We start from the raw sequence: 13,732 nt of genomic DNA on the forward strand, positions 1-13,732 counted from the left end.
GGAGGAAGGGAGCAGAGGGGCTGTTCGATGGGGGCCCTGCACTTGGGTTGTGTCTGCACTCAGCCCCGTGTGTGAGCCCAGGCTGGCTGCCCATCGCTCCTGTGGGCCTCTGGCCCTTCGTCGGCAGACTGGGGGTGGGCGGGTCCCCGTGGGCCCGGGGGTGTGATTCTGATGGACTGGCTCGCCTGCAGTGAATTTGCTACATCCCCCCATTTTATTTCTCTCTCTTTTTTTTTTTCACCCCCGATTGTTGTTTCCTCTTTCCCTGCAGAGCAACATACGGGTGAGGGAACGTTGGTTTTAGGAGTAAAGCAGCGAGAGCACACTTTTCCTTTCCCGTCTCGGTCCTTCCCCTGCCAGGCCCCCATCTAATCGTACGCTCTCTGTTTGTTCCAGAGTACATTTTGGGCACTGTACACAAAGCCAAAGGCTTGGAGTTTGACACTGTGCACGTTTTGGACGATTTTGTGAAAGTGCCTTGCGCCAGGCACAACCTCGCACAGCTGCCCCACTTCAGAGTTGGTGAGGAGCCTGTGCATGGGGGGGGTGGGGTGGGGGAAGGGGGGGCCGGGCACCTCTTCTGGATGGCCTGCTTTCTGTTGTCTGGTATGGGCTCTGGGCAGGATCCTTCTAGAAGAAAAACAGCTCTAGTTCTGTGGTTTTTTATTGTTGTACTGTGTTTTTCGAAAAGCCTGTCTTTGGCCCATCCCCCAGGGCTGCTGGCGGGATGGCTGTGCCCACAGCCGGCCTGTTCTGCCCATACCACCTCTCAGCTCTGGGATTTTCACCACCGCATACCCGACGCCCAGCCTCATTTAAGTTTTAACATACACAGGTGACCTGCTCACCCAAGTGTTGTTTTTTAAAATTAAATCCCCTATTTCTTAAAGAGGCCAGGAAATCCTAAAAGGTGAAAAAGTAAGCAATTTGTGTCGTCTTTTTATATAAATTTGTACTCAAGGCTATTTGTTATGCTTTGAGCATCAGTGCAGTTATTATGGTTTTGAATCGTAGAATTAAACCATGTGAAGTTTTTCTGCAAACAAACGCTTCATTAACTGTGAACTCTGAATCTGGGGCATAGGGTACATCGGTGGGGTGCAAATAGAAATACTAGAAACTCCTTATCTGCCATGAATATATTCGTTAGGTTATAGAAAGATGTGGTGTTGAAGATAAATTAGAGCAGAGGGAGGCAAGGAAGGGCCCTTGAGAGATAAGAGTGGCTCGATACTGGGGAAGAAGAGTTTATTTAATATGCTACTGTTTGTTTGTTTGTTTTTCCCTTGCTGGTCATTGAACACGTATGTGTATTTTTGGTTTTTCTATAACAGCTTTATTGAGTCGTAATTCACATACTATACAGTCTACCCATTTAAGGCACACAGTGTAACAGCCTAACACGTACTGACACCTCAGCCGCTCAGTACCGAGCTCCCAGCATTGTGTTGGCTGTTGTGAATGTGAGGGGAGTGGCTTCAGGCAGGCGGGAAAGCCTCGTAATTTGTGATTCTTCCCTGCTTGTCGGGTGCCAGCAGTAAGGGAGAGGGACGGTGTCAGGAAAAGGAAAGAATGTGGGCTTTGGAGAAAAGTAGCATTGGGTTCGGCTCCTGGGCACTTGCTTAGTAGCCTTGGCCTGTGTGTCAAAGTGACTTGAACTCTGCGAGCCTCAGTTCCCCCCATCAGTGCCACCTGACTGTCATGAAGGGAACTGGGAGAGTGGATGAAAACATGCACCGGGCACAGCACGGGTGTTGAGTAACTAGTGAGCAGGATCCTGGGATGTACCAGCAGCCGCACAAATTAAAACTTGGCATTTCGTGCCACAAGTCTTTTAGGTCTTTGTTTGCTTTTGGAGGTGGTATTTGTAGGGAAATTTTGTGTATAACGCCAGCCAGTCTTGAGCGGTTTTTCTTAGTGGGGGAGCATGGAGGGGTGGTAAACATTTAGATGAAGACGTACATTGTCGTAAGCATGCTTTTGAGTTGATCCACTTCTTCCCTTTACTTTCTTCAGAGTCGTTTTCTGAGGATGAATGGAATTTACTGTATGTCGCAGTAACTCGTGCCAAGAAGCGTCTCATCATGACCAAGTCCTTGGAGAACATCTTGACTTTAGCTGGGGTAAGAGGAACCAGTAGCACAAGTTAACTTAGCGACATTCACAGTTTATGCGTTTGAACGAGGGGTCAGTCTGTGGCCTCTGAAGGCCTTTGGAACAGGCTCCTGAGCGGGAAGAGAAGGGCGCCTCTTGCTCCAGCGCACAGGGGCTCGTGGCTCTTGGGAAAACACCAGCAAGAGCGTTTTCTGTGTCTGCACTTCCTTCCTCCCCTTCCCTGGCCGGCTTGGAAGGAATATGTCCTCAGCAGGGGAGCATGAATATTCAGGCACCTCCCCCCTCCCAGGGAGGGGTGGGGCTGAGATGCCAGAAAAGGTCGGTGCTCAGTCTTCACCCCTTACAGACCAACCTGCTTCCCACATTTCTTGATTTGACTCTTTGCTGCCTTTCACAGGTCGGAACATAAACCATTTCATCTTTTCAACCCTGTTTGGAAACTACACCAGAAATTTGAGCTCTAAGTCACTACTTTGAGTAGTAGTCCATCTTTCCCTGAACCAAGGATACTTAATTTTTACGCTTAAGTTTCAGGTGTCAGCTTATAAATACTCTTTCCTTCTTCGCACTCTCCAGAACGGAAAGGATTTTATAGAGCAGGATGAGTTAGTCTAAGCGCCGTATTTCATGCTCTCTCAGGGCGGTGAGAATATTTGGAGCTATAGAATCTAAGCATTGCCACCAACGGCTTTGAACCTCGGGGCGGGCAGAGGTGTGGAGGGGTAGTCAGTTTTCAGTAAATGGTGGTCAAAGTCCTTGCGTTGTTAAGTGGTGGAAACACAGAACCCTGATGTTCAGAGATGCCCATTTCTAGGCACCGGGGGTGGGGTGGTGGGCAAGGGGATTGCTGCCCTCCCAGAGCCCGATTTCTAGGTGAAGAGACAGATGGTAAACAAGACAACACGTAGGATTTCTCTTCACATACTTGAGGGAGATGGTCTGAGAGCCTTCCAGCTTGAAACTTTGCAGATCCATACTCTGACCCATGACAACAGCTAAAGCTTCTTGCATAAGACTGATCGCTTTGCATTTTCTTTTTAAAAAAAATTTTTTTTTTTTAACATTTATTTATTTTTGAGACAGAGAAAGACAGAGCATGAACGGGGGAGGGGCAGAGAGAGAGGGAGACACAGAATCAGAAACAGGCTCCAGGCTCTGAGCCATCCGCCCAGAGCCCGACGCGGGGCTCGAACTCACGGACCGCGAGATCGTGACCTGGCTGAAGTCGGACGCTTAACCGACTGCGCCACCCAGGCGCCCCATCGCTTTGCATTTTCATAGTACTTTTGTCTTTCATGCCTCCTTGTCCTTTTTCCTCGGAGCCCCTTGGGCCCATTTGGCCTTAAGAATGCATCTGGAATTTGAAGTCAGCTGCATGTTCCCCACGTGGCGTTGCCTCACCCAGGTCTCACCGTGTGTGACCCGCTCACGTGTCGGAGCTCAGAGCAAGAGCCCGTTTTTTTGGTGGCATCCTGATTGGTTTCCAGAGATGACCTGGAGCAGACCTTTGCACACTTTTTCTGTGAAGGGCCAGACAGTAAATAGTTCAGGCTTTGAGGCCATAGGATCTCTGTTTAATCTGCTCTACTCTGCTGTCAGAGCATGAGAGCAGCCACAGGCAGTTCAGTAGTGAATGATGTGGCCGTGTCCCAATAAAACTTTATTTACAGCAGGCACTGGGCTGGATTTGGCCCCATGGTTTACAGATAAGTGTGGCTTTTCTTGATGTCTAAACCAGTTCCCCGGGGAGGAAGTAGAAACACATTGGATGCTGAACAACACTGGGGTTAAGGGCACCGAGCACCCCGCCCCCCCATACCCCACACCATTGAAAATCTGTGTATAGCTTTAGACTCCCCCCAAAACTTTTTTTTTAAGTGTTTATTTATTTTTGAGAGAGAAAGAGAGAGAGAGAGACAGAGCATGAGTTGGGGGGTGGGGTGCAGAGAGAGAGGGAGACACAGAATCTGAAGCAGGCTCCAAGCTCTGAGCTGTCAGCACAGAGCCCAGTGTGGGGCTTGAACTCCCAAACTGTGAGGTCATGACCTGAGCTGAAGTTGGACACTTAACCGACTGAGCCACCCAGGCGCCCCCCCAATACATGATTTTCTTAAGATAAAGTAAGTTAAATGAAAATTGTAAGGAAGGGAAAATAACATTTACGGCACAATACTATATAAAATGCATGTATAAGTAGACCCATGCATTTCAGAGTTGCTCAGGGGTTAACTGTAATAATTTTTATGTACAAATAATCTCTACCTGTTACATGAGTTTTTGTGTAAATTTTGATCATAAGTATTTTTTTTAGAACCTATGGTGTAGTTTTCTCCTAGAAATAGCTGCACTGGTGGCTGGATTTAGAACAAAAGCAAATTGTCACATTGGTAACTTTTAGTGGAAGTGTTATAGAGTGGTGATATTTCACATGTATTAAATGGGATTTTTTTAACTTATGAAAATTCTGAGATATTCAAAAGTCAAGAAAATAATAAATTGAGTTACCATATTCAAATCATACATACACATATTTGGAGTATGCACCTCTAAAATTACCATATACAAATCATATGTATATGTATTTAGAGTATGTCTCTAAAAATGGAATTTTTTTCATAATTACAGTGCTATTGGCATAACTTGTAAAATTTATAGCAATTCCATGTGGCCTCTGCCACCCAGTCCATAATCATACTTTTGTGATTGTCTCAAAAATGCCTTTTTTGAGTTGGTTTGTTCAAATCAGAGTCCACATTAAGCTTTGGTTGTGAGGTCTCTTAAGTTCATAATTCAGAACAATCTAAGACTCCTCCTTTCTTTAATCCTTCTGTCTCTGAGCCACTGTCCTACAGAATGTTCCACATGCTAGATTTGCTTTCTTGTGTGCTTGTATGGATCTTGGTTCATAACAGTATTTATTGGTTATTTATGCCATTCTACTGTATATAAAAGTTGTAAAACGATACTAGTATTATTATTAACAGAATACTGAATGGAATTTAAGATTTTCTAAGAGCTCTCTTTCTCCAAATCCCACTAAAGATGTGCTGTTACCATGTTCTGAGGGCACTTGAAGGAAGTCCATTTTCCTCTGTGGTTAGATCCAGCAATTTAATTACAATTAGATAACCTCTGTTTGCTTACTGTCTCTACAAGGATGGCTTTGCTTCTTTTTGATTTGTTTTTTTTGAATATGTGAAACACTTAGTTTTCAAAGGCAAACTTTGTAAAAAGTGTAAAAGTCTCATTCTGTCTTTGTCCCCGTCAGAATCTCTCCTTCCATCATTATAGCTATTATTTATTATTATTACTTTTAAAATTTGTTTTAAAGTTTATTCTGAGAGAGACCGAGCACGAGCAGGGGAGGGGCAGAGAGAGAGGGGGAGAGAGAGAATCCCAAGCAGCCTCTACACAATCAGCGTAGAGCCCAACTTGGACCTTGAACCCAAGAGCCAGACACTCAACCAACCAAACCACTCAGGCACCCCATCACTATTTTTTAAAATTCATTTTTGATTTATCCTTTGGTGTTTCTTTTTGCAAGTATCAGCAAATATGTATAAATTTTTCTATTCTCTTTTTTCTTGAAAGGTAGCATCCTCTATCTAATGTTCCGAACTTCTCTTTGTCATTGAGAAATGTGCACAGAGATCACTCATTCTTACTAGTTCATGAAACTCTCTCCCATCCCTTGAGACAGCTGAGTAGTAGTCCCTGGGTCAGTGTGTCGTGACTGATACAGCCCCTGACTGATGGCTACCGAGTTCCTTCCAGTCTTTTGCTTTGAATATTAATACCACAAGGCATAATCCTAGGCACAAGTCATTTTCTGTTTTACCAGTGCATCTTGGGGAATACGTTTTAGAATCTCAGTTTCTATGTAAAGGGTAAACGGACGTGAGATTTTTGTAGATCCTGCCAAATTCTTCACAGTGGCTGTAGCCCTTACAGTACACCAGTTACGAACAAGAGTCAGAAGGCTTTTTAAAGCTAACGGGAAGCTTATCTGTTGGTTATGGCATACATTTTATGGAGAACATGAGTTTTCCCCCATGAGGAGGAGGATACGGAGTCTAGAGAAATACTTCCGTCTTTACTGAGACTGGGTTGGAAGACATCTGTTGCTCGCAGAACTGCTCTGAGGAAACCCCGGAAATATGGCCCGTCTGTGTGAACAGATATTGGAGTTTGAGGGCCCTTGCATGAGAGGAAATACTTCTGCTTTTTGTCACAACTTAGGACTTTGTTTGGGGACATCCTCTTTGGAAGTGGCTACATCCACCCTCTGCTCAGAGAGGAAGGCTGTGGGGAAGCAGGGCAATAGTTGATAGACTATGAGAGCACGTGAACAGTAGAGTCCTGCCTGCGGAGGCTTTAGAACAGAAGTGAGCCGCTGTTTCCTGCTGCCTGGGCTGGGAGGCCATTGTGGTCCTTCGAACCCTCCTTTTCCTCTGCCCCCCTTGGGAAATCTAGCTGATCACCAGAAGGCTTTTTTGTTGCTTTGTTTCTTTAACTCTTGAGGAAGTGAAGGGAGTCATCACCTCATTGAATGAGGCGTCGTGCAGCTGGGCCGGCCGCTCAGGGACCACTGTCAGCCCCCCGCCCCGCGATGCTTACTCCAAGCCGCACAGGCACATGCTCAGAACGGTGCGTGGCACGGAGTTGGTGCTCAGTGCTCGTCCGCTGGGCGGAAGCAGCGTCCTTCCTGCTGTGAGGCCGGGCCTGAGTCCACAGCCCCAGGTCAGACCGCCTCAGTGCACATCCCAGCTCTCCCGCCTGGGCACTAGGTGGGCGCGTCACGTACGCTCTGTGCTTCTGTTTCCTAATCTGTAAACCTGGCCCCGCAGCAATCACGGCGCCTCGGAGGAGAGGTTAGAGGAGTGCCACGCGGCCCAAGGGGGGCTGTATTGGAGGGGAGGCACGGGGGCCCTCAGAGACGCGGAGCTCCAGGAGGGAGGCGTCGAGGGGAGAGCCAGCGTTAGAGGAGAGGCATGGTGGTTGGGGCAGGGACGCACTCGCTCGGTCGGCGGTACTTGGCGTGCTTTTTACACGACTGAAGTGCTGCTGTCGCCACGTGCTTGTCGTGTAGCTCTGTATCGCCACCTCCTAGGAGGGACCTCTGACTGCTGCCGGAAGACCACCGGCCCTGGGCCCCACATCTGCTGTGGTACAGCTCTCTGATCTTCTGCGTAAGTGACCTCATTTCTCAACTCCCGTGCCTCACCTGTGCAGTGAGGACAGTGACAGGACTGCCCTCGGGAAGTCCTTGGCGAGGGATATATGTACGTTCGGCCCTTTGTAACCCGAGGACCTGACTGCCGGCCAGGTGCCAGTGCATCTAGAACTGAAACAGCCTGGCATCGCTTAAGGGAGGGATGTGTAGGCAGTGGTGTCCTGTGCCTTTGGGTTCCTGAAGGCCGGGAGTTCAGAGGAAGCCGTGGGGTTGGATTTTGCTTTTCCTCCTTGGGATAGTTCTCAATAGCTGGCCGTAGTCCTGTTGTCGGCCCTTGACACGGTTTGGTGTAAGCCCTTGGCAGCTCCTCTGGTGGCGGTGCTTCCCAGCAGCCCCTGGTCTCCATGCCTGTGGAAGCCTTGGAGACCCAAGATGTCACTGAAGAGGGGAGTCAGCTTTTTGTTTTTTAAAGTAGGTTCTGTTCCCAGTGTGGGGCTTGAACACAGAGCCCTGAGGTCAGGAGTCGGATGCTTTACTGACTGAACCAGACAGGTGCCCCAGGTGGTTTGATTCACTTGTTCACTTTGATGACAGACTAGATGTATGGAGCTCCTGTTATGTGCAGAGGGGTAGGGGTAACAAAGTGAGTAATGCGCTCCACAGTCTCGTGGAATTTATGGTCTCAGAGGGAAGCTTTTAGGCAGTTTTAGATCCACCAGCAAGATCTGGGGAGTTGAGGAGTCGGCCTCATGTACGTGTGCCATGGAATCCCGGTTCGGGCCAGATGGACACTTGTCTCTATCCCGCTATAGCACTGTGCCTCTCGGTGCGCCCGTGACAAACTAATCATCTATATGGAAAGATTTCTTTGTCTTGTTTGGGATTTTAAAAGTTGGTTTTATTTTTTTAGCTTTTAGCAATTGCTGGACCTTGAAATGACTCTTTTGCCCAGTGGGGTCCCTCTGCATCTTAAAGATCCTATTTATGTTTTTTTGTGTGTTTGTTTTGAGGCGGGCACTTGTTGGGATGACCACTGTTGTATGTAAGTGATGAATCATGGGAATCTACTCCTGAAGCCAAGAGCACACTACGTACACTGTATGTTAACTAACTTGACAATAAATTGTATTAAAAAAAAATGATCCTATTTATGGATTGGAAATGGAATTTCTCCCTAAGGGGTATGCTCAGTGCCCAATAGGACTTAATCCTGTTAGAATTTGGTAAACTGATTCTAAAATTCATATGGAAGAGTGATAGCCCCAAAATAGCCAACTTAGGAAGAACTGGTGTGGGGACTTGTGGATGGATATTCTAAGTATAAAGATTTAAGCAGTCTGGTGTTGGTGCCAGAAGAGAGAGATCAGTGGGAGTCCCCAGAAAGTCATGTGGATGTGTGGGAACATCATATGTAATAGCTAGGGATTACAGGCACACCTGGGGGACTCCATTGGTTGAATGTCCAACTCTTGATTTCCGTATCAGGTCATGATCTCATTGTTCGTGGAGTTGAGCCCCATCTGTGGCTCTGTGCAGACAGCACGGGCCTGCTTGGGTTCTCTCTCTCTCAAAAATAAGTAAACTTAAAAAAAAATTGGTAAGGGGCCATTTGGTGGCTCAGTTGGTTAAGCATCTGACTTTGGCTCAAGTTGTGATCTCTTGGTCCGTGAGTTCAAGCCCCGTGTTGGGCTCTGTGCTGACAGCTCAGAGCCTGAAGCCTGCTTTGGATTCATGTCTCCCTCTCTCTCTCTCTCTCTGCCCCTTCCCTGCTCACTCTTTGTCTCTCTCTCTCAAAAATAAGTAAACATTAAAAAAAACTTAAAAAAACAAACAGGGATTGCAGATGGATAGGGAAAGAATGTTGTAGTCAGCCAGCAGTGTTGGGGCAGTTGGCTTTCCATATGGAGTCAAGTTAAATTCTTTATGTCCTCATAATAAATTCCAACTGGATTAAAGATCTAAATGTAAGAAAAAAATTTTAGTAAAGGAAAAAATATACTTCTATCTGTCTGATAAAAAAAAAAAGAAAAATTTTAGAAAAGTTAGAAAAATATCTTAGGTGAGGAGGGTTTTCTTAATAAGCTTGACATAGAAATAGGAAGTCAAAAAATAGCTATTTATGATTACATCAAAAGGTAAAACTTCAGTGTGATAAAATAATAGCCAACATTTCACGAACCTTTAAAAAACATCCTTTGAGATGCACATTCTTCCATTTTCCAGATACGGAAATGGAGGCACAGAGTGGTTAAGTAGTTTGCTCAGAGACACACAGGTAGCCAGTGGAGGGGCTGGGCTGTAAGCCTGGGCAGTGTGATCCCGGCCGGTGCCCTTCACTGTGCGAGCCGCTGCTTCACATAAAAGACTGCCACAGGATGGCGGGGGACGCTTCTTTTGTCCGTTTGGTGATGCCGAGTGAGCTGCTGTTCTAAGAGCCTGGCTGGGAGCCACTTGGGTCTTTGGCCTCCTGGAGCTTATGCAACAGCAGGAAGTAGGGCTGACAGAGGTCATGAACAACTACAGGTTTGTCAGAAACTGGCAGCCGAGTAGTCATATAGGCACAAGATATAAATGAGAAGTTCACAGAAAGGGAACCCTGGTGGCCGTGAACAGATTAAAAAAAAAAAAGCAATCTCTGCCATGGTCCAGGAAACGCAAACAAAAATAATCAGACTGGTAAGGGAGAAAACGTTTGACCTTTCAAGGTATTGGCTAGAATGATGGGATGTGGGCGCACCCAGTGCCCCCTGCCGCTCAGCAGTGTCTTGAGAGAGCACGTGCTGGGGACCTCCCGTCTCCTCCCAATAGATAATAGATGCTAGACATGGACCAAACCCAAGTTCGTCTGCCGGATGTGGGGAGAGGGTTTTTTCCAGAGGCAGCCATACGGGGAGATGCGAGAGCAAGCCTCAGGCCACCTGCTGGAAGGAGGTGAGAGGGAAGGAAGTCCCAGAATTGAAAGGCAAATGAGAAAGGGGTGGGGGTGGGGTTAGAGGTCACTGCTCTCTTAGTAGTCCCGCTAACCCTTCTGTTCTGGGTTTCAATCCCCACTGTCTTTTGATCATTCTTCACTCTTGAGGGAATTGGGAAGATGACCCGTCTTCTTACTTCCTGCTGAAATGGGGCAAAGATCCTGGTTAGAGGAATGGAAACCTGCTCTTGTGTAGGCGTATTCTTTAGTTCCATGTTGAAACCCAACATCCTGCATTAGCAAGAGTTTTGTTCCTCGATTATTCGTTCTTGTACCATATTTGGTCTTATTTCATCTGAGCCTTATGGGAGCCTTGTAGCTGGGTAGCTTCAGACCAGTCCTCCTGAGGTAGGTTCGGGTCTGTCAGAGGCCGGCTGCTGTTGCAAGTGGGTTTCTTTTGGATGTTGTCCTTGCTGACAGCGGGTAGGTGGGGCCTGTGGATTTGGTAAGAGAGTGATGAGTCCCGTAGTTTCGCAATTTAAGACTACTTTGCTTGTAAAATAAGTCCACATTTGACAAACTTGGCCTAATTGTTTACGTAAGCATAGCAGGAATAGTGATTGGTCTTTTTTTAAATCTGCTTTGCTGGAACTTTTCATAAGGAATTTCAGATTGAACTTTCAACAGCCTTTTGAGGCTCAAAAGACAAGCCAAATACTTGCCATCAGACTGCCTGGAACACCTACAGATTTGGGTGAATTCCTCTCTTTGAGGTCTCCAAAATATCTTGGGTTTCCTGCATCTGCCAGGAACCCTGTAAGCAAGCTGTCAGACTGAGTTTTCTAAGGGGTTTCAGTGGCTCCATGAAGTCACCCTTAATTCCTTAAAGCTGTCTGGGCATATCTGAGTCTATGCATGTGTCCCTTAAATGTGACATTCCGGTCAAAGCTTTAGTAATATAACCAGTGTTTCTAATTGCATTCTGTCATAAGGAGATCAGTTTCTTACTGAACTTATGTAAATAAATACATTGCCATGAAAATAAGAATAGTCACTGAGGAAAAAAAAATAGTCACTGAGAGTTTCTGAACCCTGGAGGGATCAGGTTGGGAGAAAAATATAAATGTTTCATATTTGTTTACAAAGGAATATTTTACCAAATTTCTGTAAGTCACAGCCTTAAACCTGGAAGAGCAAACAGAGAACCAGCAATGTTCCAAACAAGAATCTGTCTGGATGCAGTTTTCCTGTTAGTTCAAAGTCTCCATCAGAAACAAAGGACTCTTCAGCTGTAGGAAGGCTGCCCTCAGCCCTCAGCCGCCAGCAGGGATTGCCCTGACTGAAGACAGCCGCCTTGCCAAGGGCATGCCCTCTACCCCACTGGTCACAACCAATGACCTTAGTTTAGGATATTCTGAAGGGTAATCCAACTTCTAGAACTCCTCAGAGAATCAGCTATGAGGTTTGTTATTGTACCACTGCTCAACTTCTGTCTGATCTTGCACTCTTAGGCTCTCTTCTCTTTCCCAGGTGTTGATCACTCCCTAGTAGACTTTAAGATTTCAAATGTTTATATATTTATTTTGAGAGACAGAGTGAGTGCAGGCAAGGAGGGGCAGAGAGAGAGAAGAGAGCAAATCCCAAGCAGCTCTACGCTGTCAGCACAGAGCCCAGTGGGCAGGGCTCGAACCCAGGAACCGTGAGATCATGACCTGAGCCGAAAGCAGGAGTCAGACGCTTAACCGACTGAGCGTCCCCAGACTTTTTACATACTAGTTCTCCACAGTCTTAGTCCTGACCATGTACAAAGTTCCTTTCCAGATTCCTTTCTTACGGACCTTCTGCAGCTTTACAGAATTGTTTCCCCTATTATTTCCAGTAAACCAGCAACTTTAAATTAGCTTTAATTCCGAATAATTCCCCAAAGATCATGTGAACTTTGGGGCACCTGGGTGGCTCAGTTGGTTAAGTGACCGACTTCGGCTCAGGTTATGATCTCACAGTTTGTGATATCGAGCTCCACGTCAGGCTCTGTGCTGACAGCTTGGAGCCTGGAGCTTGCTTCGGACTCTGTGTCTCCCTCTCTGTCTCTGCCCCTCTCATGCTCTGTCTCTGTGTCAGAAATAAACATTATAAAAAAAACATTTTTTTAAAAAACACTTGGGTTAGTGTCTGTCTTTCTGAGTTTTAGAATGCCTCATTTTTACAAATGCCTTAGTTTTACAAACTAAGTAGAGCTCTTTTACAAATTAATTTTAGCAATACCATGCAGAGGTAGAGAAAGTAGCTCACATTTACAACATACATGGACACATATAAATACACGAACAAGATGCAAACATCTTAAAGGCCCAACTTCCAGATATCTCCCTTTTACAAACCTAATTACAAGATGGTATTACATAATTTATGGATTTGTTAATTGGTCGTTTTTCTCCAGAGTCTAATGAATATTGTGGCCAAGCAGTGTTGCAAAAAATGATTGCCCAGTTTTGGAGAAGGCAGCCCAAAGGGCTGCGGGTGGGGGAATCAAATGGTTACGTCCCATTTTCCAAGTAGAACACAGCAGGTGTCATTCAAAGATACCAAAGCTATAGCAACACACAAATGAAATGAAGCCCAGAATGGCTTGGTGAGTTTTGGTTCCTCCCAGAAGTCAGGGCTTCATGAATGGAACAAAATAGTTTCCTAGTTTCTGGTTCTTCCTGAAAGTCTGAGTTCCACTGACTGAACCAAATTGCTTCCTCACCTGCCTTTTTTCTTAAAGGGAGGCCGAGAGAACCCAGCCTCCCTATTCAGAGACAGCTGAAGGGGAGGAAGAAATCTAAGAGCCAGACCAAATGGGAGGAAGAAATGAGCTCATGTGCCATCTGATACGAAGTACTCGCTAAGAGATGTCTGTCGAAATCGAACCCCTAAACTGTTGCCTTGCCACGAGATTTAAATTAAGCACAGGAGGTTGGCTGCACCCAGTCAGGACGGGGCCCCGGGGAGGGACCCTTGGGCAGAGAGCCCAGGCAGCTGCCTGGACCCATCTCTGGCCTCCGCTGCTGGCTGGGGGCCAACGAACCACCAGCAAAGAGCTCCCAGCTGGCTCGCCAGATCTGAAGCCGAACCCAAGTTCATCTGCCCAGTGTGCAGCAGAGACTGGGACATGAAGCCAGCCGCAAGGAAGGGATGTATTCGAGGGGCAAACCTCAAACCCGCCTGCCGGAAGAAGGAGAGTCTAGAACTACAAGGGCAGGTGAAAATGAAAAGGCCTGGGTAAAAAGTCACAGCTGCACTTACCAGGCCCGTTAACCCACTGGCTGCTGGTTCAGGCATAAACTCTGCGGTTTGTAAGATGCTGGGAAGCCCTCCCCTTTGTCTCCTGGGAGTTCTCCACACGAGGTGACATCACCACAGATGGAATGCAGAAGCAGTTGTCTTCCATTAAGCCAGACGTTAAAGAGATTTGCAAATGCGTAAAACAATGCTACTCTCCTAAGCTTTTTTTTTCTTTTCTGAAAATACAGTTGTTTTTCATAAAAACA

General features: G+C 46.5%; 1 protein-coding gene across 4 annotated transcripts in view; it reads left to right on the forward strand.

The window, feature by feature from the left end:
* Window positions 1-13,732, forward strand: part of FBH1 (F-box DNA helicase 1) — a 48,765-nt gene that overhangs the window by 32,174 nt on the left and 2,859 nt on the right. For all 4 annotated transcript variants that reach the window (XM_047866695.1, XM_047866696.1, XM_047866693.1 and 1 more), the window contains 2 exons: window positions 397-522; window positions 2,017-2,123. In XM_047866695.1, coding sequence (XP_047722651.1) covers window positions 397-522; window positions 2,017-2,123 — 233 coding nt within the window. The remainder of the gene's footprint in view (window positions 1-396; window positions 523-2,016; window positions 2,124-13,732) is intronic.

Source organism: Prionailurus viverrinus, chromosome B4 (assembly GCF_022837055.1).
Source record: "Prionailurus viverrinus isolate Anna chromosome B4, UM_Priviv_1.0, whole genome shotgun sequence".
NCBI classification, from domain to species: Eukaryota; Metazoa; Chordata; class Mammalia; order Carnivora; family Felidae; genus Prionailurus; species Prionailurus viverrinus.